This window comes from Etheostoma spectabile, chromosome 20 (assembly GCF_008692095.1).
Source record: "Etheostoma spectabile isolate EspeVRDwgs_2016 chromosome 20, UIUC_Espe_1.0, whole genome shotgun sequence".
Taxonomy (NCBI): Eukaryota; Metazoa; Chordata; class Actinopteri; order Perciformes; family Percidae; genus Etheostoma; species Etheostoma spectabile.
This window is the reverse complement of record NC_045752.1, coordinates 3039749-3063857: the sequence shown is the minus strand read 5'-3', so window position 1 is coordinate 3063857 and position 24109 is coordinate 3039749. Positions and strand designations below refer to the sequence as shown.

Genomic DNA, 24109 nt, shown 5'->3' with positions numbered 1-24109 from the left:
CAGGGTGAGAAATGGTCACACTTTTGTTATATTTTTGAGATGATAAAAAGCTGATTTTGATGAAATATGAGCTCTCAACTTTTTTGCCTATTGTTGCAAAGTAAGTCCTAGAGAATTTAATGATCTGGCCAGTGTCACACTTGGTTTCTCTGTATGTGCTATAACGTTTCCTCAGTTTTTGTGAATAATACCGTGACGTGGTCCAGGTCCTGGCCCATCTCCTGAGAGGAGGCCACCACATCTCTCTCTGCGATCCAGTGTTCCAGGTCCTCCACCTCTCGGCTCAGCAGGAAGTGGTGGTAGGTGTGGTCCAGCTTCTTCCTGCGGTCCTCCGCCAGCTCCTTCAGCCCTGCGTACTGCTTATCCACCTGGCCCTGTCGCCTGATGATCTCCTCACTGCAGGCAAAGTTAAGGGAGAGGATGGAAGGAAACGAGATCCAGGGAGGACAGAGAAAATGGCCAAGAGATTGGATTTAAGTTTGCTCTAGATGAGGCGTGTGATTAGGATACAGGAATTATCACACTTGTGCTTTTGTTGCCCTTAACCACAACTGACTGGGACAAGATGAGTGAATAAGCTTCCTCAGATGCAATTTTTTTCAACTGATCAAAGCACAAACCCATCAGGATGGTCCTCAGCAAACATGTTTTGGGCACGGTCAGCCAGCCTCTGAATGGAGTCACCATAGTCATCCACGGCTTGCTTAAGGATCATGTGGCGCTTCAGCATCAGCAAGGCACTCTGCTCATCCTGAATAGATGAAAGAGAAGGAGGAGGCAAAAGAAAAACAGCTATGAAATTATGCGGAAAAAATGAAGAGAAGACTACACATCAAAGCAAAACAAAATACTCCAAATGAGCTCTTAATAGGGGGTGCCACTTATAAAAAAGTGTGTCAACTTAATTGAAGAAAACTCTGTAATCATGTTAATATCTGCAGTTCCACTTATTATTTGTGTAACATGACACGCTATGTTTTGATTTAGATAATTATGTCTGTTTCCGACATCTGTAGTCACTTTCCTGATTAATTCTTTGTCTGTCTTGTGCTTTGCTCCTCACCTTGGCCTTTTCATCCGCGATCATGTAGAGCTCCTGCTCCCCTATCCAAGCTTCGGCCTCGTCCGCGTCGTTGTAGTAATGCTGGGCCAAGCTGGAGCCACTCAGCCTCTCCCTGCGCTTGGCCATCTCGTCCTTCAGCCGGGCCCACGCCTCCTCCAACTCCTTCAGCTGGTCCGTGATCCGCTCCGCCTCCGGTCGGCCCTCTGCGCTGGCGGCTGCCCCCATCCTCCTTCCTCGCTCTAGCACTTCATCAATGCGAGGCTGGTGGCCCACGATCTCCCTCTGCAACGTCTGATGGACAGAGAAGAAGACAGTGTAAAGTGTAAGGCAACGCACTAGAGAAGATATGATGTTGTCCATGTGGCTGTAAACTACCTCTGGAACTGCTTTTTTTCACACCAATCAATTGTTCATACTTTTATGCTATATATAAAGAAACAAAACAGACTTAATGTATTCAAGGATACATTGTTTTCTTTGCCTTTACAGTACAAGCAGTGGATTCTATGTTGACTGGCTTTTGAAAATGAGTTTACTGCACACTACACAACAATTGACAGAGAAATAATCGCCAAGCAAAAACAGTGAAATATTGCCAGACATCTCTTGTTCAAGCTTCTTAAATAAAAGGATTTTCTGCCTTTCTTTGTCATATATAATTTAAAATCTTTTGGGGTTTTGAACTGTTGATAGGACAAAATTATCTCACAAAAGTCATCTCTAGTCATGACATTTTCTAGACCTTTATAAGAACAATTAATCAAGACAATAATGTCAGAGGATTTGAAGAGTTGTTGGTAACTTGTAAGAATTGACAAGTTGCTGACAACTCTTTTCCTTCAGACAAGCCCCTCACCTGGTTCTTCTTCAGCAGCATTTGCACAGTTTGAAGATTGTTGCCATGCTCTTGTGACATTGCCAGGGGCATCCTCTCCTCAATCCAGAGCTGAGAGAGGGGAAGAAGAAGAAGAAGAAGAAGAAGAAGAAGAAGAAGAAGAAGAAGAAGAAGAAGAAGAAGAAGAAGAAGAAGAAGAAAAAGAAAAAGATCATGACAATGAAAAGAGAAAATAGTTTCTGTTGAGGAACAGATTTTCAGATCTCAGATGTACATAAAGTAGAAAAGATGTTAAGACCATGTTTCTTATACTGAATTTTACCCCTTATATATTATAAAATGTTTTCAACATCTCCAACAGTAAAACTCGCTCTTTGAGCTGTCTCCTCCATCTGATTAAAGTGGATTTAGGCAGTGAAACCAAAAAGGGATCAAAGCTTTTTACCCAGACTCACCTGCCGTGTCAATTTCATGGAGAGAGCTGGTGGTCTAACTGTCTTGCATACTAAGTGTACATACTATAATTGAAAACGTAAATTGCAAGTTAATAAGTTATTATTTTTTGTGGGGGGAAACTTCCCTCTGAAGTTAAGGCTGCAATATTTCCCAAAACGTGTTATCATGCTGTCGTTCAAAAGCCAACATTAATCCAGCTCCTTTAAAATAATCTATCATCCTTACTCAAATTTTGTGCTATCAATCATTTGCACAGGGAGTTTCAACGGTTTCATTTTGCTCTAAAATTGGATCCATGCTTACAAGCTCATCGGCCAGGTCTCTGTAGAACTGATGGACAGCCTTGGCGGCCTCCAGCTTGCCCTTGCGCTGGGCCAGCGGCGTGAGGAGCTGCTGGAAGTCCCTCTGCAAGGCCTGCTGCTCGGCCTCCAGCTCCGGCTGATCCTCCCTGCCTCCGCCGTGCTTCCTGGTGGCCTCCTGGAGCTCCTCCAGCTCCCGTGCCCGGTCACGCACCTGGTTCTCTGTCATCTGGTTAGGGCGATATGATTATAGGCCTTTCAAGAGCCTAATCAGAATGTAGTGGCGGGTAAACTCCTCAAAAGTTACTTTGTCTTGCAGTTTATGTTACCAGTCATGTCATGAAGCTTTTACCAATGCAACACTGAATGTAAAATAATTTAGAAGACTTCTGGTTGTAGCCGTGTTCTAGTTCTTTCCAAGAAATATAATTCTTTTTTTCACATTAACATATATACGACTCTGGTTTGTTGGGTTCAGATACTAACAGTAAACATAAATACAGATCCGACACAGGTGCTCATTCCTTCAAAGTTAATCCTCAGAAAGCACATAAGCTAAAGCTAAAACTACTTTGTATAATGTATTCACTCCCATGGTGAGATTTAACTACACATGATTTAAGAAGCGCATTTCAGACACACTAAGCACACAAATCTCAAGTACATACAGTAAATGCAACAGAAACACAGACCTGATGCTTCTTGAGCAGGATGTTGGCTTTGGTCAAGTCTTTGACGTCCTCGTCTCCGCTCTCTAGCTGCTGCTGCAGCCCCCCAAGCCACTTCTTCATATCAGTTATGCTCTGTTCGAAAAGCTCTGAGCGGTTGGCATCAAACAGCAGCCGGGCTTTCTCCTGTGTTGTGGACTCCAGCTTGTCCCAAAGCTCGTGGAGTTTGGCCAGACGCTCCTTCACGATGGGCTCAAACTCAGGCTTAGACTCCATGAGTTCCTGACCCTCCTGCATGCACAAAAACACAAAGCAACGACGATGTTACAAAAATGTTCCACTGAGAAAAAAAATATCACCTGAAGTTTTACCTGAAGCTGCTAATGGAGCAGAAATAAGTCAATAAAAGTGTCAATAAAATGTTGTTAAGATTTACAGCTGCATCATTTGTTTAAGTCTATACTTAATGCTTTACCAATGCAAAGGCATGGTAAAACAAAATAAAAATACATTTTCCAAGTTACCCTGTGTCCCTAATTGTTCAGGTATCTCCTGATATATGCCAAACAAGTCAGAAAAAAGTATTTTTATATCGACATCCCTCTCTCATACACAGTGTTACTAACCAGGTCTACTTTGCTGAGCCAGTCCTTGTTGGAAGCCAGCTCAGCCATGAAGGCCTGATGTTTCAGCCATTTGCTGTGGAGGTTCCTGGCCTCATCGTACGACGTGTCCTGAGCTGTGAGCATTTTCTCGTTGATCCACACAGTCAGCTGAAGCATGGAAAAGGAGAGTGAGTATCAGGGATTATCGACACACAAAAAAGATCCAAATTAACAACTAAGATTCAAGCACGTATGGTTAAAAAACTTGTGAAAGTCATGGAAACGTCAGCATTTTAAATGTGTGCAGGGGTGACTTTCTTTGAGCAGGATTTACTTCTTTATCTTTTCCAAACAGAGCATTTACCAATTAGCCAAATGGGACCCCTATCCCAAATAGGGAAGATATAAGTCTCAGATATTACAAAGTCTCATCAAGTACCACTGTGTTATTATAAACAACACAGTGTGTGTTCGACAAATTGTATACAATAATCAACACAGTGGTGTCAAGTCTCAGTAAGGAATAATTAAGCTAATAATTAGTGTAATAATTGATGTTACTCAGCGATTACATAAACAGTAAACTGACGGTGAACTCACATCCTGAGTATTTTGCAGGAAGTGCTGCAGGTCGCGGTTGTCTCTGAGCTTTTCTGACACTTCCTGGGCTCTTCTCTTATTCTTGTTATGCCTGGAGGCCAAACACAAAAATAACGAAGGCAACAAAAATACATTAGAAATACAGTATACATTTTAATATAACAACCAAGAGAAGGTGAATCACTGATCATGAGCTCCTCCTCCACACAGCTGACACAGTAACCCCAAAACAGTCATCGGTTTCTCTGCTACACTGTGAAGAAAAACTCAAAGATCAATATCCATTATTGCGGGCGCCTGTCTACCGAGTTGAATTGTGGGAGTTAATGGGACAAGCTCCGATGCCCTCTCTGCTGCCTCATGTTAATATGATAATGATACAGTGATAAGAAAGCTGTTTCACTGCTGTGGCCGGTTGAGACCATGAACAATTATAAATCAAAGTGAAAAGATTTATTTTTACACATTAGACCAGGACCTGTACAGTATTTATTTAACTGTTATAAGTGAAATGTTGGACTTGAGTGATGATAATGTCTCTAAAGTTGGTTAGTATTAATATTATGAATATATGGGGTTAAGGGTGGGAGGTTGAGTGGGAGTGGAAAGTTGTGCATAATTGTATAATGTAAAATGAACTTTCATCTGGGTATTTTTGTAAATTTGTAAGAACCATTTTCATTTTGTTTTGGGTGTAGGACACAAATTGTCCACTGGTCACTACTGTGCTAATGAGTATGTCTATTTAGGTGGAAACCTTTCAACAGGTAACAGGGGTGCTGATAATCAGAGGAGCACAAATAGTTAATTTCCTTAAATATATAATAGCCCTTTTAACAACACTTCATTGAAATCATATTGACTACAAAAACGGCTGACCTGTCTCTGATTAAGTCCATTTTGTCCTGCATTTTCCCAGAGTACAGGTTGTTGCTGTCCACCAGCCGTTGCCCCCCCTGCAGAGCACCGTCAATTTTGTCCTCGTTGGCCTCCATGGTGCTCACAAAGTCCTCATGCTTCTTCAAAGCTTTCTCTGCTCCAGCCAAGTTGTCTGGCTTGTCTATGTGGGCCAAAGTGTACTCCTGCAAACAAAGCAAAGAAAGAAAAAGACAAGCACCCTTGAGACACTCAGCCGGCGCTGTGGGATGTGACCACGCTACATTCTTCCAAACCACATCTTTTAAATACCTATCACATCACTGACCCCATTATTAAAATAGCTCACCCTAACTCTACGGAAGCTGAAGACTTGAAGAATTTTGAGATAAATCATGATCCTACTGTAGATAGTCTCACTTCAAAACACATGCTGTACATGCTGGCCTTCCAGACTCTAAATCCACACTCATCACCAGTATTTCACATTTTATTATTGTTCTTAAATTCATTTAGCTGATCTTTGCAATATTATAATATTGCTAAGATCTGTGCAATACATGTATCATTCAACACAACCCACACCCTTGTTTTTTATTAATTAAATGTTGGTTGTTGAATAAATGTTGTTTTTATGTCATAAACGTACGAATGTGTGCAATATATCTTTTTTAAGCATCGCTGGGAGGGGCATTCGCAATTTTGTTGTATTCATCGTAATATATTGGCAATAAAGGTTTTCCTACCTCGTTGTATTTTATCCAATCGTATTTTATCTTACCTGGTTGTTGAGAATGGCGTCTACAGCCTTGCCATCCCTCATAAACTGCTGGAAGCCCAGACCCTGGTCCAGGAAGGTCTTGCGGCTGTCCCACATCTTTTGTAGTTCAACCCAACCCCGGTCCAGCCCCTTCAGCCTCTGCTCCAGCTGCTGGTACTGAGGATCATCCTCCTGACCCTGGGTGACCTGGGCACCAGTGTCCCTCACACGGTGATAGTCCTCCTCGTGGTTGTTTATGTCTTCACGCACCGCGTCATGAAGACTGAGCTGCTCCTCAGCCTCAGGCAGCGTGGCAGGCATTTCCTCTGAAGCAACAGCCTTCTGAGTCTTAAAAAGCCAGGACTGGAAGTCATCCATGTCTTGGAGGAAGGTCTGTAACTTGCTGACCTCACCCAAAGAATCCTCTCTGTCTTTTAGGGTCTTTCTAAGCGTGTCCCAGGCTGCGTCCAGCTCCCCTCTGCGGGCTAAGATGTCATCTGCGTTCTCCGGGTGGTCTTTGGACAGCTGGTCGGCCTCTTTCCTCAGAAAGTTAAGCTTGGTCTCAATGGCGGCCAAATCTCTCTCCATGCCAAACAGTTTCCTCTGGATGGTCATGACGGCTGCCAGGTCATTGCCCAAGTCCTGTGTGGACTCAATCACCCGTGTCTTGTCTTTAATCCAGGTCCCTGTCTCGTCACATTCCAGCCCGTAGTTGTTCAGACTAACGGCAGAATCCACTTTCCTCTTCTTGTCCTCCACCATGGCCTTGAAGGCCTCCCACCTGAAGGAGAATTATTTATTGAATGTTTGAATCACTTTAATATTATCTCAGAGTATGGTTTATGTTGAAAATTATTAGGAAATTATAGACCTAGAAAATAAGGTGTTACCTAAAGAGAAAACCTAAACATATGTTATTTATTTCAGGTCAACACTGAATAATTTATTAGAACTGTGCAAACAAACAGTAATCTTGCACAGATAATATATATCCAAAGCACCTCTTATTCAGTCGCGTCTGACATTCTTTGATCTCTCTGGTACGAGGGTGTCTGCTGTCCTCCAGCTGTTTCACGGCTTTATTGACATCATCAACTCTCAACTGAACATTTGCCATATCTTGAGCTAGAATGCTCAACCTGAAAACAAGAAAAGTGATGGTTAAAATATAAATAGCACAATGCACATGATACATAACCCCATAAAAACAAGACCTGGAAACCTTGTTTTTTTTAACATTAATTTGGTACTATAGTGTCTGGAATTTTATGAATTAGAAAATTAAATCTAGTCCTATATAAAAGATAATTTAGTAGCGCATAATAATTAAGGGTGTAAATCACATATTTTATAATTATACAATATTATACTGATTCTTAGAACAAAAATACAATATTAACTGATATCACAAAGTCTGCCATGATGCCATTTGGATTCAATTCAATTCAGGGGCCTGCGACCGATAAGAGACAACACATAAGCCCATTCAACACAATCAGTTACTTTTATATATATTTATAAAAAACAACTAAAATATTATTTGACAATTTCATTACTAAGCTCTTCCAGACATTTAAATTAAAAACAAACTGAAAAATGGGAATTTCAAAATAAAGGCACATCTTAAAGATGGCGCTATTTATTGATATTTTTGTTTTGTATATTGAATCGTGGATGATTGAATCGACATATTGATCGTTACACCCCAAATAGTAAGAGAATTGTTCTGTGTACCTATTCTGTACTACTTCCAGATCCTCCAGCTTCTCAGGCACCTCTAAACCCACCAACCACGTCTCCTTCTGGCCCATCCAGAGCTCACAGGCGTCTGTCTCACTGAAGATGGTGTACAGAGCCATAGCGTCATCTAGCTTCTTCTGTCTCAGGTCAGCCAGAGACATGAGCTCCATGTACAAGTCCTTAATGTCTTTCAGACGTCTCTGGATGTCAGGGGTGTTTTGTAGCTCCTCTGGCAGCGCATTGGCCTGTTTGGATAAAGCATCTATGGTGGCTCCGTTCTTGATTGTTTCATTCTTCAGGTCCTTGTGCTTCTTCAGTAGCCGCTGGGTGGTGTACTCATCATGGCCGACATCATCGCTGCTCATCTGCCTCTTTGCGTCCAGCAGCCAGGCCTTGAGGTCATCAGCGTCTCCCTGAAACTGGAAGAACCTCTGGGTGTCCCGGAGGTTCTGTTTCCGAAATGCAGCCAGCTCTTCCAGCTGCTGCCATTGTCTACTAATGTCGTCCATGCACTCTTGAACCTTCGGGGAGCCAAAGTGCTTGGCCTGGATCATCTTATCTCCTTCAGCCAGGACCTGGTCCAGATTGGCACGGCGGGCTCCAAGCTCGTCCTCAAAGGCGCTGTGTTTGCTCTGCAGCACCAGCACGCTCGTCAGGTCCTTGCCATAATCCAGTGTGGAGAAAATGTGCTCCTTCTCTCTAATCCAGCTCTCCAGCTCTGCCATCTCCCACAGGAAATTCCAGAAGCGGCGGGACTGCTCCAAGCGAGCCCTCCGCCGGGCCGCCAGGGCACAAAGCTCCTGGTAGCACAAGTCCAGGTGTTGTACCCTGTCGCGGATCACCTGAGGATCACATGGCTTGTAGGCTAGGGGGAAATGGACAGTATAATTGTTATATATTGTATATCTAGGTTATATTTCACTTTCTTCTACTTCTTCTCAGGGTTGTGAGATGCTGGTGTCTATAGCACAAACTGTGTGGAGGGCAGGCATATACCATATACCATATTCATGGTGAGAGATTGTAGAAGAGAACTAGCACATACATAACACTTGTATATCTATGACCAAACCAATCTGATTTACTAATATCTGCAATGGGAGGAAACCTAAGCAACCATGAGAAGAGCAAACTCCAAAGATGAAGGACCACATTAAAAAACTTGTGTTAGGGTTACAATAGCAACTACTGTGCCATAGTTAACCTTTTATAATTTTGTTACATTTAGTAGCTTGTTTGAAATAAAAGAAACGCACATCAACTGTACTTAATGTACTTTGAATGCAGGTGTGAATACTGTTATTTTGTTAGATGAGATGTAAGCTTTTTCAAACTCAAAAATGTAGGATTGGGGCAGTGGTTGAAATTTTTCAATAACAATGTCCATATAATAGCTACTTTTTAATACTGATGCCAAAATATAATACTTTCTCAATAGCTTTTTCTACACCCTTTCTTGTTCATTCAACAATACAAGCTAAACTTCCTAAACACAGCAGAGATGAATGTTTAGTAACACAAGCAGAAATTCATGAATTTTGATGAAATAAAATATTAGGAAATATACGATCAAAGAGTATGTCAACAAGACCAGACAAAGCATATCATGATAAAAGTTTTCACATGCTCAATGCTACAGACACCTTTTGGTTGGTGCTAAAAAATATATATATATACACAGGGATTCAATAATCTGCCCTAATCAAGGTCCATGGTTTGCAATCAATTTAGTGTCCTCATTCCTAACAAAACCAGGGGCAAGAGGTTTGATGAGCCCTTGCACTTACTGTCTCCGTTGGCAAACTTGAGAGCAGCAGCACTGGCAGTCTGCACTCTCTCTGCCTGCAGAGCGATGTCGTTCTCTAACAGAGCGTGTTTCTGTAACAAGTCTTCCACTTCCAGCAAGTGTTTCCCATAGTCAGGAGACAGAAGTCGAGCCTAAAGACAGAAGGAAAGACCGATCTGATCAGTTTAGTGTCTAGAAAATCAATGTTATTAGTCAATGAATATTGCCCCCTGTGCTGCACCTTCATGTCATCCATCCAGCTGATGATGTAGAGCATCTCCTGGAAGATTCTCTGCAGGGTCAGGTTCTTATCCAGACGCGCTCTACGAGCCTTCAGCAGCTCCTGCAGGTAGTCCCACAGGCGCAGGATGTTGTCTTTCCGCACGTCGATGCGTTTGGCGTCATGGTATCGCTCAGACTCCAGCTCCTTCGAGATGTCCACCAAGACCTGAACACGCTCCTCATACGCAGCAATGTCCGTCTCAATGGCATCGTGCTTTTTCTTTGCTGCCTCCACTGCTGGCAGGTCGTAGCCAAAGTTGTCCTGAGGAGAGGAGAAGAGAGCAGAGAGGTGCTCAGGGCACAAGCCGTAATGGACAGTACATTAGGTGCATTTAGCTAATAATACTGTACTTGTACTACTTCTTCTCATTTTAATTGCATTTTTAACTATAGTGGAATATTGATACTCTGAGGTAATCTTTTACTTAATTGTACCCTGTGAACTTTTCTTGTAAATAACCAAAAGTTATGTGTACATTCATTGTGTAAATCCCTGAACTCAAATGTGCTGAATGTTTCCTTCCTCACAAAACATTTGCAAAGCATATTTTTGTATTTTAAATCCAGCAAGGTTTAAATCCATGTTTATTAGCTTGCTGACTTATTCTACCATACCTTTTCTTTTCATATTGCACCATATCTTTGTGCATTACAAGCACAGGTCAGTGTAAAACTATTAAACTATTGGCAGAACCATAATGTGTGTGCATGAGAAACAAAACTCTGAACCAATCAGAGAGAAAACTGTCTACGAAGTTACTGGAGGTCCGAACTCCACACCTTAAAGGTGCCCTGCCACACAAAACCGTTTTTACTTGCATTTTTTAAAATATGTTAGGTCCATTTGTGTTTGTGTTATGTTGTGAATGTGAAAATGAAATAAGAGGAAAAATCAGGCCAATTACAACAGCTGGTTAGTCTGACATCATGTTGCCTGAGCTCATTACAAGTCATGAGCTTGCCCAGTTACGCTGGGTAAATGCTGATAGCCAGGCTCTTATTGGCTAGCTGCCAATCAGAATCAAGCAGCTTAGCTCGTTGAATATTAGTGAGAACTGGCACAAATCGAGCTGAGTCTTCCTGCAGGCTTTCTATACCTAGAATAGCTTGAAACATGGTAACCAAGGCATTTTTTCCCCAAAAAAATGTTACAGTGTCCACGGTAGAACTTCAGACTTTACCACAAAGTAATGAATACATGTGGCAGGGCACCTTTAAAGTAAAGGATTGTATTACTTCTTCTTCCACGGATTTTAACATCTTCACTGATAAATGTTTCCTCTCTTTTAACTTTTTTTTAAACTATTAAATTGCTTTTTTTTACTTGGAACTGATGAAGTCATCTCCGTCTTTTCATGGCAGCCTGTTTGTACCTTTGATCACACATAATTAGGTGTGCAAATAGCTTGCTGTGTCGATTAACTAATGCAAATATTGGTAAAATTCAAATAAAATGTGTTATACTTGTCATTTCATTTAAATTAGGTAGTCTTATTGAGAGCAAGGCCTTTTTCAACAGACAGACGTGTCTGCTGAAAAAGGCCTTTACAAACAAATCAGATAATAGTAGCATATAGTTTTGTTGTTGATGTATTACCTGAGCCACGAGTCTCTGGTTCTCCAGGAGCCAGGTCTCCCTCATGGCAGCCTTCCTGTCGAATCTTCTTGCCATCTGTTCCAGCTTCTCCTGTCGGATCAGCTCGTCTCTCAGGACGCGCTCCCGCTCGTGCTCCGCCCTCTCCAGGCGCTCCCAGGCCTGCACACAGATGATGAGATGATGTTTGTTGTTTTGGAGGGAGGTCGTAGCAATGTGATACTTTCAGTTTCCAGTTTGGAAGTTATTCACTTGATCCCATCCACATAGACCTGAGTGGTCAAGGACAGCTACAGAACAACTCTCGAAGTTGGTTGGTATTAAGTGTTGTGTTCAAGGACACGACAACACTGATGCTAACATACAGTATTTACTCACAGCATTCCCCTGTCATTACCTTCCAACTAGGGCAGCAACTAACAATTATTTTCATTAGGGATTTTTTTGATTAATAGTTTGGTCTATAAAAATGTCAAACAAATTGTGAAAAATGTCCATGACAACTTCACAGAGCCCGAAATGTCTTCAAATGTCTTGTTTTGTCCAACTTACACTCACAGATATTACATTTGAAATTATTTAAAACAGAAAACAGACCATTCTCACATCTGTAAAACTGGCATAAACAGACAATGTTGGACATTTTTGCTTGATTCATGACTTGAATTACTAATGGATTATCAAAATTGTTAGTGTAGATCTACTAATTAATGAATCAAGTAATTGTTTTAGATCTATTTACAATACCTATATCAGGCTATATCAGGGGAAAATGGATCCCAACCTTTCTGTGCTACGGATGTGTTAGGGTTATGTTCTTGTGCCTGAAGTGATGTTTAAGAGATGTTTTATTGTACAGTTTACAATATTGCACTGGTATTACCAGTATAATTCAATTCATTTGTAGTTTAATTGCTACCTCGGGACTGTGCAGTGCTAAATGAATCAACTGAATTTGTGTCCATCTAACTGAGAAACCACATCTAACTGAGACGTTTACATGATTGTCAAAAGAGAGACTCCGTATGAAAAAGGCAAACATTGTGTCTGTTAAAACTAGGGCTGAAGTGATGAGTTAGTAATCTGTAATCTTTACCATTAGTTGATTTGTCATGATAAGGAATTAATTGTTTAAGTCTATTTTTTTAATGCAAACAACATCCCCTCATTTCAGCTCTTCAATTTTGAGGGTCTGCTGCTTTTCTTTGTGTGATATGACACTAGACTATACATAATATAGAATGTATTTAGCTATTTTAAAACATCTCTTTTGTGATGGGCAATGTTAATGTTATTTTCTGACAAGACCAAAGGATTAATCAATTTATCAAGGATAAATAGGTAAGAAAAAGAAACTTGATTATTCTCACCCTGTTGATATCTGCGACCAGTGCTCCCTCTTTAGGCGTGTAGACCCTCTGGTTGTTGGCTCTCATACGACTCTGGATCGTAAACAGCAGCACCTCAAGGTTTCCTTTTTCCTGGAACCTGCACGAAAAAAACACAGTGACACAAAGAGGTACAATGAAGCTGTAAAATGTGTACCATTTGTGAATTTCCCAAACCCCAATATATAACCCCTATATATAATATATATAATATATATAATATATACATATATATATATATATGCACATTAATTGTGCTTACTTGTATGGGATTATATGTCTGATCAGCACTATGTCTAATATTTGTTTCCTGTTTTTATGTTTTTTGGTTTGTTTGTTTGTTTGTTTGTTGGTAGATCCACAGAAAAATCCTATATGTCTGTAAAAAAAGTAAAAATTCAAAAGGTATGGATTGTACTGAATATGGAAATAACAGATAATGAAAAAGAATACATGTTTTAATATATTATCATAATTTTTAAATTACAATAATGACGGATTTGAATAACTGTTAAGTATAACTTTTACCCAATGTATAATACAATGTAATTGTTATATTGTTATGTAAATACTGTATGTAATTTTACTTTTTTAAGGGTGATTTTGTCCATCTGTCTAGGTACTGCAGATGAAAAATAGCCTTTTGGCTAACTCATATTGACAGAAATGTTCATTAATATGCACTATCCTTGTATTAAATAAATAAATAAAAAATTTACACAAAATTGATTGAATTTGGCGGGATAGAGACCCAACCAAAAACAACATATCACACAAAAGAATAATTGAGATTGCTTACAAAACTTAACCTAAGAATAGTGTAATTATCTTAAAAATAGCTAGGTTATATAATAGCTTCTGCAATACAGCTGCAGGAAAGATAGTATTCCCCATATAAAACAAAGTTAAGGAAAAGACAGGTAATTTTATATTTGGAGTTTCTAGATTGTATATAAAACCAGTTGTTCAGAGGTGGTAAATTACAATTAGTTTCTGTTTGTTTTTCATTGTAACTGTTGATATTATATGAAATGTGCTTAGTATTGTAAAGGTGAGTTATGTTTTCTTCTTCCCCTGAAGATTAAAAAGCACTAGACAAAGAGAACAGAATAGAAACAGAAACAGAGAGTAATGTAATGCTGTCTTGGCTCGACTCACTTGGGTGGCTTCTCTACAGTGCGGTAGGTGTTGAAGGCCTGGAGCTGCTGCTGAACTCCAGTCAGAGAGTTGGCAAGTTTCCGGTTGTTCAGCACGATAATGGTCTGCTCGATCCACGTCAGCAGATCCGACGCCAGAGTCTCATACTTATCAATCATCTTCTCTGTCTCGATGGCGTGATCCAGAACCTAAAGAAGGAGGTTGAAAACAATCAGGGAAGCAGGAAACAAACTTATGTTACGAGTTCGTCACACTTGTGCGTCATCTTTCCATCTCACCTTTCCGACTCTCTTGCCCTCGACAGCGAGCTGCTTCATCTTCGAGAAGTAGTGGTAAAATGCCACGACGTACGTGATGATGGACTTCTCATCTGGGTTCTCTGTGAACACATCTACAGAACAAAAAACGTTCGACAGGTCAAGTCACAGCCAAGCCAGAAACCATCTCTGGCCCTGAGCTCTTTTTTCCACCAGGCTTAAAGCTCATAAACATTTATTCTACATAAAGGCACAGCCTCCGTCAGTCACTCGCCTTCTGGGTCTAACAGTTTGGTCACACCAAGCTGCTGCTCTGCTACGTTGAAGGCGCTCTGAAGGTTGTGGGTTGGGTTGGACCGCTTCAATTTGTTATAGTCCACCAGGTCAGGCCTGAGAGAGAATGATGGAGAGCGCAAGAGAGCAAAAGAGGAAAATGAGACAGTGAAAGAGAAGAAGCAGAATGAGGAGGAAAGACACTGAGCAGGTTTCATGAGTTTACATTTGAGAGCTGGTGAGAGTGGATTTGGCCATTCATCATCTCTTCTTACCGGTGTTTGTGTATGAGAGCGTTGAAGGCCATGCCATCTTTCCAGCTGGTGGTGAAGTTTGTGATGTTGATATTGGGATATCTGCAAAACAAAAGCCAGGGGACGTCATCGACTGAACCTAAGGGGCATTGCTGAGAAGCTCCTGTTTTGAATCAGTGTCTGGGATCAGTTCTGCTTCTCAACATGTGCAGTTATGAAGCACACATTTCCACAGCGTCAGGCCTGAGCAGACTCAGACTAGTGGCATTTTATGATTTTCTGAAAGGATCAGAAAAATTTAGGGGCACAAATTCTCAAATATGACAGAATTCAATGAAAGCTAGCAAATCACATTCAAATGAACACCTTTAACCTTAAAGAATAGATCAATATTTGAGGAAATGTGCTTATTTGCTTTCTGGCAGAGAGTTGGATGAGAAGATCGATACCACTCTCATGTCTGCACGGTAAATATGAAGCTACAGCCGGTTAGCTTAGGTCAGCACAAAGACTGGAAATAGGGGAAAACGGCTGGCATGTATCTGTCCCAGGTAACAATTCAGCCCGCAAGCACATAACCCAAAACATGTTGGTATTGTTCAAATTACACAAATGAGATATAACGTCCTAATTAGTGAGTTTTAGAGGTGCTCATAGGTGGATTATGTTAGACAGAGGCAGGCTAGCTGTTTCCCCCTGTTTTCTAGTCTTTATGCTAAGCTAATTGTATCCTAGCATTTACTTCACATTGATCTTCTCATCTAACTATCTGCGACAAAAGCGAATAATTGTATTTCCAAAGATATCAAAATATTGCTTGAAATAAAAAATCATTATGGCTTTTATGATTATTAAATATATTCAGTAAAGGGTAATGTAAAAACTTCTAACCCGTTGTTTTGAGTGGACATAAACTTTGATGCACATTTAGTTAAATTCCTTCTTAATATCAAAGTAAAAACTTCACTTCACTATTTATTTTATTAAACGTAATGACTATGACCCACTTTTGAATACATTTTTAACCCAAAAAACTAGAATAATAAAAATAGTAAGTCATTTTATCTATGGAACACTATGGAGTTTTGAAAACACAAATCTATAACCACTAAAAGATTTACAGCTGTGTACAGAAGTGGATCCTCATACTAATTCCCAGAGGACATTTCCAACAGCTCCCTCTTACCCTGCCGTTTTCATCTGACACCACAGAAGTAGAGCGTCCTTGGCTGAGCGCGTCTCCTTCTGGTCCGCCTGTCCCGTTTCCACAATAATGTCCTGGATCTGAATTAAAAACAAAAAAGCACAGCTGGATGATACATAATGAAACTTAACTAAGGAGTGTGAGCTTTGTGATCAAACGAGAACAATCCACAGCAGAGAACAACACGTCACTGATAGGAACATGTCGCTAATAGCATGCAGCAAAAAGGAAACATTTGAGCAAAGTGGCACAAATACCCCTTTGAAATACATAATTTATCATAACACGAGTAGGGTTTTATTTGTGTACAACAAAACTAATCTCAAGTGATATGTCAGCTTTGTTATTAGCAGATTGGATTCTCACAAATCTAAACCTATAGGGTCCAGCTGATAGAACGAGTGGTGGTAATTATTGAAGTTCTTATTTTCCCACACAGTGGGCCAGTAATTAGAGCAGTGATGTGATCTGAGAAACAAGCCCTGAGAGAGGGCTAAATTTAGCCAGTTTTGGTTCTCCTTGGTTAATGCAGACTGAAAAGATACAGACAGGAGGACCAAGTCCTTTCTTTTTCTTTTTCTTTTTTATTTATTTTTTTCTGAAAAGGCTGAATTATGCAGTAAGCCATATTGTTTGAACTAATGTGTCTAAAAATAACAGTGTTGCTGTCAAATTAAAAATAAATATATGCCCCTACCAAGAAGATAAAAAAAGAGTCAAACAGACATGTTCTGATGTTTGGGATGTGCTTTTTGCAGCAGATAAAATTGGAATCTGAAGACATCTCATTTGAGAAAAAAAGCAAAAGTCAAAAACATTCCAATGCTGCCAGTTGATACTGTTTCTGTACTGCATGCATACACACTACAAACAACACTAATCAATTAATCAGAGGCATGCCTATCACACAGCAGGTTATAAACAAAATGCAAATAAAAATGAGTACATAATACATAAGTCATAATGTACTCTGATTTGATTTATGCAATAGTCTATGGTAGCATAGTAACATATATTACTGTTATATTTGAACTGGGGTTGGGCTCCACATGTGGCCAGCTCATCATATTATTTGAAGACTGTGACATGTTAAATAACATTAACATAATGGGAGTTTTCAGACCAGAGCTGTAATATTGACATTTGTAGATGTAAGAAAATCTAAAGGAGTGCTAAAAAGAGTGAGTCTGTTGTCAGGTAGATAGTTTCTTGTCCTGCTGTAATTTCCTCTTCTGGGGATGAATAAAAGCTCATCATGTGGACAGGTTGGCTCAGTAGTAGAGCAGGTGCACATATATCAAGGTTTATGCCTCAACGCAGAGGTCAAGGTTTTGAATCTGACCTGTGACAATGTCCTACATGTCTTCCCTCTCTCTCACCTAGCTGTCCTGTCAAAAATGAAAGGTGAAAATGCCCAAAAAATAATCTTAAAATAAAGTCTCATCTTGTTGTGATGAGGTAGGTAGTTGGAATGGTGACTATATATAATGCAATTTTGGGGTTTTGATTAGAACTACTTAACACTTCTCACATTGCCTGTAACAGAATAACAAGGAGAGAGTGAAGTTATGTATATTCAATTGTCCCATGTTTTTGTCATTAAAGTGGACTAACATACACTGAAGAAGAAACTGTCCTTTGAATTTACTTTTACGCATGACCTGAAAAAAGGATTAATAGTACTCAGCCTTAGTAAAGTTTTTTTAACATCTTCAGGCCTTGAAGATAGTATTCCATGTAACTGATAAAAATAAAGAAACTATGATAAAAAAGGGACAAGTGACTCAAATTAGCAAAAAAAAAAAAAGAAGAAATAAAGTTAAATATGAGCATTCAGCATAGCCAAGTTTACCTGGAAGCGAAGGATGATGGTCCAGATGAGGCCGAGGATGAGTCGATGGTTGCCATCGACGATGTCGTGGGAACCCATGTTCTCCAGGTGAACCCTCTGCTCTTTGAGGAACTGCAGAGCCTTGTCCACATTCTCCAAACAGTGGATACGCATTCGGCCTTTAGTGGGTTTTGGCTGAAGACAGACACAAGAAAGAAAACAGAAAGGCAAAATTATAAAGGCGAGAGTGACCCAGAGAGAGAGAGATAGAGAGAGAGAGATAGAGAGAGGAATAAAACCAAGAAGAGAAAAAAAAAGTTAAAAAAAAAAGGTTCTTACCAGTCGTTCACCGGACAGCACCTCCAGCAGTTTAATGAGCATGCGTCCGTCCCGCAGGTCCAGGTAGAGGTCAGAGATGCGACAGCCGACCCGGGACAGGATGGAGTTGACCCATTTAGTAAAGGTCTTCTTCTGAACCGCCTCACGCTCATCTGATGGGAGCACAAAGTTAAAGAAAGAACATGAGCTCCATAAATAATGAAATCACCTTAACACATCTACAGAACAGCACCACCGGAGCTGCTGGGGATTAACTGTCCTGCTCAGGGGCTGTTCAGATTGATAGGTGGATGGAGGCCCCTGAGTTGAATTTGCTTTTAGAAACAAAGACATCTTACTGGTTAAATTAATCCCCAGAGCAGAGTTAAGCTTTGCACTCTTAAGGAGAAAATACAGCCTGCACGTATCCGGCTATCTGCAGTGAGCTTTGTTGGGAGGAAAAACACAACATTAAAATATTTCTGTGACTCCAGTGATATGATCTAACTCACACAATAATACTATTTCTACCTTCACATCAGCCATGTCTCTAAGCAATATGATTTACATATTCATGGACTGATTATAAGTCAATGGGCCCCTGGGCACAGACATGTAAAAGGCCCCTGACCCCTCTTAAAGGAGCAAGACTCCCACACTGACATTCTGCAGGCGAAGCAGAAGTATTCACATGATGTTGGAGATGAAAAGAGGCTGTCTGACTCCTGCTCAAGGCCTCCTGCCACAAATGGTAGATACTGACCCTCATAGATGGCGTGCAACATAATGGTAATGTAAAGTTTATTAATTCCACAAGGGGAAATTACAATTTACACTCTGTTGTTAGTACACACCGACATGCTCAGTACCTATTCATGCACAAATAGAGAGATGTCAGAATGAGGGGGCACCCTGAGCAGAGCACCTTAGCAGTGCCCAGTAGGTGACCTGGCACCTCTCCAGCTACCAGTCCACAACCATACTTTGGTCCGTATGGGGACTTGAACCAGCAACCCTCCCGTTCTCAACCAAACTCCGTACCGACTGAGCTACTACCACCCCAAACATCACGGTACATGACTGACAAGAAAAGATTTAGATTACTTTTATTTACCACTGTTAAAACCCTCCGAGCCCAAGCACTCGCCCACGAGTAAAAAAGTACCTCTGATTCTAGTTTAATACATTTTGAACCATACAAGCGATTACTCACTTTTGGTTTCGTTTAAATCCTGATGTTTTCGCGTTTACAGCGGTCTTTTCCTGTCTTTCTAGCCTCTACAGGGGATTTATCCAGCCTGGAACTTCAGCCTCTGGGCTTTAAATCCATACTGTTATATCCAAGATTGATTCACTTTATGTCCATAATTCATCGCGTTTTGGCTAATTCTGCCGCTGGCTCGCTCCTCCATCTCTGCTGTCTCTCCCGTCTATTGTTTCAGGAAGTACATGCCTATATGGGAGATAAAAGCACCCCTTGTATGGAAGGCCAGAGGGGACAAAAATGCCTAAATACTCATGGAAGGCCCAATGGTGACTATTTAGACCCATATGCTTGTATAACATTACTGTGGGTGTGTAATATCAATAAATATGAAATTATTATGTTATCATTGGCATAAGTAAATGTCATGAGAGCAAAACGTTTGATTTTTGGAGACATGCATGTATTTTGTCAACATAAGTATAAGATTATTTCTTCACAGTATGACTCCCAAGACATATGAGAGTGTTTTAGAATGGAAAATGGCTTAGGTTTACTATATGTTCGTGATATCAATACATATCTGGAGATTCATTTATTTATTTTTATTTATTATTTATTTATCTTAAGGCCCTACAACCATTTTAACATGCAAGTGACCTCACTGCACCCAAATATTCTAATAACCCAGTTTGTCCAAAAAAAATGATGTTCATATCTTGACTGTAGACAACAGGGTTGATGTTTTACAAGCTTTTTTATAAAAAAATCCAGACGGAAAAAACTGTAAAAATGGCCTCAGTCCCCCAGGGTTAACTGTATTTTAATGACATGTAGCTTTGGTATGCTGTGCAGCTGTAATATGAAGGAAACAAAAAATGAATATTGGGTTAGATTGGATTGGCAGATCCTCAATATTAACAATTAAGAAAATATACATTCCATTTACATTTTCTTCTGAGCTCTGTGACTTTCCAACAAGTAATCACCTAGGGCCCAGTAGGCCTGTTCAGTAATCCATCAGTGTTCATAACTGAAACTTCCATTAATGTCAATTTAATATTCAGCCTTGTCACTGTGCTGCTTACTGTTACACTTGTGTCAAGTGGGGATACTTTAAATTTGAGACCACTTTACAAGATCTCGACTAGTCATGTTTCCCTCTCATGTATTTGTAAAGTGCATCTCTTTTACTGTAATTGGAGCAGTTTATCATTAATGAAATGCTGGTAAAATACTGAAAGTTTTGACCTTTTTGCTCAGATATCGTGGTCAATATTGGTGACTCCTGAGAGGCTGGATATGATTATTGATATGACTTCAGTACTTTTGCAGACAGGCCTGCTGCAAATGTGATACGGAAACTCCCCGAAGGAAAAGCTTAACTTTACCCGTCTATGTCTCCTCATCCTCTCTTCAGAGTCGCTAGAGAAGTGGTGCTGCATTATAACATCACATGCATGAAAAGTAAACACACACAAGGTTTCTGCATAGTTAAGCGTAGGTGTACAGTATTTATGCTGAAATTCCTCAACTGCAATTTTGCCTGAAAACTCGGAAATGACAGCAAAGAGAAAAGCAGAGTATGAGTGGCAGACTCTGACAGCTTTTTGGGAGCGCTGCTCACACGGTGACACATCTTGTCGGGATCACATTTAAAAATAAGATCTCAGAGCACAGCAGACGTGCCTCCTACTCAGCAGCAAAAACTTTTTATTGGACCCTATGTCAGCATGACCCAAAGTACTATAATCTTTTTGAGTTTGTCTGTGGACACACTTCATGTGAATGGGAACGGGGGTGGTGTGAGTGGGTGTGTGCTTGTCACTTGGGGTTGTGACTGCATTTAGTCAGCAGATTAAATGTCCCGAACAATTTAAACCTTCTCTTGTACGCAGAATATAATGCAACTGTAACGTGTACTGAGCAGGACATTATATATTTTTACAACTTGTCATTGCTTTCTTGTGTACAAATTATTCTGCAGCAGCACTGTTTATAAATGGTCTGAAACATATTTTTGGCATTTCTCAACTGCAATTTCTTATAATTACATATCTGCCTCCAAATGCACCGAAAACATTTTATCTGCAATAAGCTAATAACAGCCCCACTGATTTATAAACCTAGCTCTAGAAATTAAAAAACATAATTTGCATACATGATATGCATATGCATATGCATATGATATAACACATTTCTGTATTCCAACATATTAAACATAGACATTGGAAGATTCTTGTAGCAATATTAATTAGCTAAAATGGTGAATTTACAGGTGATTCAAGGGCTAAGCAATATCACAAAAATCAATGTCATAATATAAACAAAGCTATAATAAACATATAATAAACTCATCAATATTGAACATATAATTGGCTACCATATGCATAATATATACATTTATCACACTGATGTTGAATGATGTTTCATAAATGTATTTTAACTGTAAACTCACTTACTGTGTTTGATGAAAACTTGGTTAATTTTGTTTCTTACTTAGTTTTATTATTTATTTATTTTATCGATTAGTTAATTTAACCAACCGTTGTACACATCTCATCACTTTCATAGTAACTAATACTGGGCTGTACTTGTCTTTTTCTTATGCTGGACATTAATGCTGACACAATCAGCCGAAGTATCAATTGATAGAAAGTTAGCTGGGGCATTGTAATGAATGGCTTTCATTTAAGGTCATTTCTTATGTAAAAATGACAAAACATCACTGGTTCCAGCTTTTCAAATGGTTTTCTAAGGATTCCCGAACTATGAACAAGATTTTTAAAGATATTCGTGGAAAGTTGGGTATTTCTTTGTTTTTGCTGAGGCCAAATAACTGATCAAATCATGACAATAATCATTAGTTGCAGCTCTAATAGATATGTAGATATGTTGATTTAAGTTCTTTGGAGAATATTATAGAACAATCTAGAGCAAGGAGGGCAGAAGGGCGATGCAAGATGATTACAGCTACTTTGATTGCACCCACAGCTCCCAGCAGACACACACACACACACACACACACACACACACAGAGCTCCTTAAAGTGTATCAGGTCAACCATTGGTGACGATACATTTTCCCCTCAGTTGTACCATCTTGCAGTTATCATTAACATGTAACATCCCCTCGGTCTGCCTGATACACAGTTTGCCTTGTTTATTCCTGAACCCAAATCTGACTGTAAACTAAGGAGTGCAAAGGACTGCATCCTTAATGACTGGTGTTATAAATGATTCAGACCAACCAAGAACAACCAAGGAACAAGCAAAAGAGGAGGAACAGAAGAAGAAGAGGAAGGAAGAAAGGAAGGAGTAGTGGAGAGAAAGAGTTAACAATATTGGATTAAAGGTTAAGAAGGAGACAATAACACAGAGGGAGGAGGCGAGACTAAAGAAGATGAGGCAGAGAAAAAGAGGAGAGCATGATGCATCAGACAAAAGTGATGGAGAGAGGGACTGAGATGCAGGATTTCAGGTTAAATCTACAGAGACTCAACCAGGAAAACAGAACAGGATACATTACCTACAGTATCTAAAAATGACCCAGTAAACACCAAAGAAAGCTCCAGCTTCATTCTTAGAATCATCAATAAGAAGAAAACATTTTTTTTTTATGTAAAACACATGATGCAGCAGAGTACAGTAAATAAATCATGCTTTTTCTGTTCCCCTCAGCAGAACAACAGCACACACCGCTCCACCACGTCGTACGGTGGTCGATAGGGGCAAACGTCCAGCAACTTAAGAAAAGACATGCAAATAGACAAAACACAAGCAAATTAAGAAAACATCTTCATTAATTTGACAACACATGAGCAGCATTTAGCAAATGCGCTGCAAATATAGAAACAATGCAAAAAGAAAAGCACACAGACCCCTAAAAGAAATGCAACAAAAAAACACTGCATCAAGATTACACAACAGACGTTCTCCAGGCCTGTAGGGGGAGCACTAAGGGGAACAGCTTGATCTTTGACCGAGAGAGAGAGAGAGAGAGAGAGAGCACGTTCAATCTCATTGCCTGTTTTGAAACGGTGTGCAACTGCTTTGAGATCATAGACTGTACATATTGAGTCAATGTTGGAGATATGTTTTCTCTCGGTGGGTGTGTCTCTAGTTTATTGGCTCAGGTCACAGGTGATACCCAATCAGCAGAGACTTGTCTGTAATCCCGTGGTAACAAAAAGGCAGAGCGCTTTCTCCCCCGCAGGGTCGAAAATCAATCTGTTCCACTTAGTGCTCCCCCTAGAGGCCTCTCACTCGCAGATTTGAGTCGCGCGTACTTAGATTTAACGTGCCATACTGAAATTTGTGAAATCCATGAAATACTAAAACTTTGTCATTACAAACAATAACAGAAGATGGAAATCATTTCAAAAACGTTTTAGCTATCTATGATTGTTTGCTAACTTGTAGTCGGTAGTAAAACCATCTTTGTTGAGTAGGTCAATTTTTATTCTGTATTGATATTACAGAAGTCTCTTGTTAGCATCTTGTAGGCTACTTGTCGCAAAGTGACCCACGCGTGACTCAAATCTGCACTCGACTCACATTGGGGAGTAACAAAGCCTGAAGAACTTCCTTTGTGTGATCTGGATGCAGGGTTTTTTATGTTGCATTTGTTTTCGGGGTTTGTGTGCTTTTCTTTTTGCA

General features: G+C 40.0%; 1 protein-coding gene across 4 annotated transcripts in view; it reads right to left on the bottom strand.

Annotated features, from left to right (window-relative positions):
* Positions 1-24109, bottom strand: part of sptb (spectrin, beta, erythrocytic) — a 53627-nt gene that overhangs the window by 16317 nt on the left and 13201 nt on the right. For all 4 annotated transcript variants that reach the window (XM_032500688.1, XM_032500687.1, XM_032500689.1 and 1 more), the window contains 23 exons: positions 18269-18420; positions 17951-18124; positions 16081-16178; positions 14916-14996; positions 14642-14757; positions 14389-14501; positions 14111-14298; positions 12935-13052; positions 11568-11726; positions 9930-10232; positions 9690-9840; positions 7897-8767; positions 7164-7301; positions 6184-6943; positions 5406-5608; positions 4527-4617; positions 3948-4094; positions 3346-3612; positions 2658-2882; positions 1920-2009; positions 1064-1354; positions 621-751; positions 192-396 (listed from right to left, as the gene is read on the bottom strand). In XM_032500688.1, the coding sequence (XP_032356579.1) occupies positions 192-396; positions 621-751; positions 1064-1354; positions 1920-2009; positions 2658-2882; positions 3346-3612; positions 3948-4094; positions 4527-4617; positions 5406-5608; positions 6184-6943; positions 7164-7301; positions 7897-8767; positions 9690-9840; positions 9930-10232; positions 11568-11726; positions 12935-13052; positions 14111-14298; positions 14389-14501; positions 14642-14757; positions 14916-14996; positions 16081-16178; positions 17951-18124; positions 18269-18420 (5072 nt within the window). The remainder of the gene's footprint in view (positions 1-191; positions 397-620; positions 752-1063; positions 1355-1919; positions 2010-2657; positions 2883-3345; positions 3613-3947; positions 4095-4526; positions 4618-5405; positions 5609-6183; positions 6944-7163; positions 7302-7896; positions 8768-9689; positions 9841-9929; positions 10233-11567; positions 11727-12934; positions 13053-14110; positions 14299-14388; positions 14502-14641; positions 14758-14915; positions 14997-16080; positions 16179-17950; positions 18125-18268; positions 18421-24109) is intronic.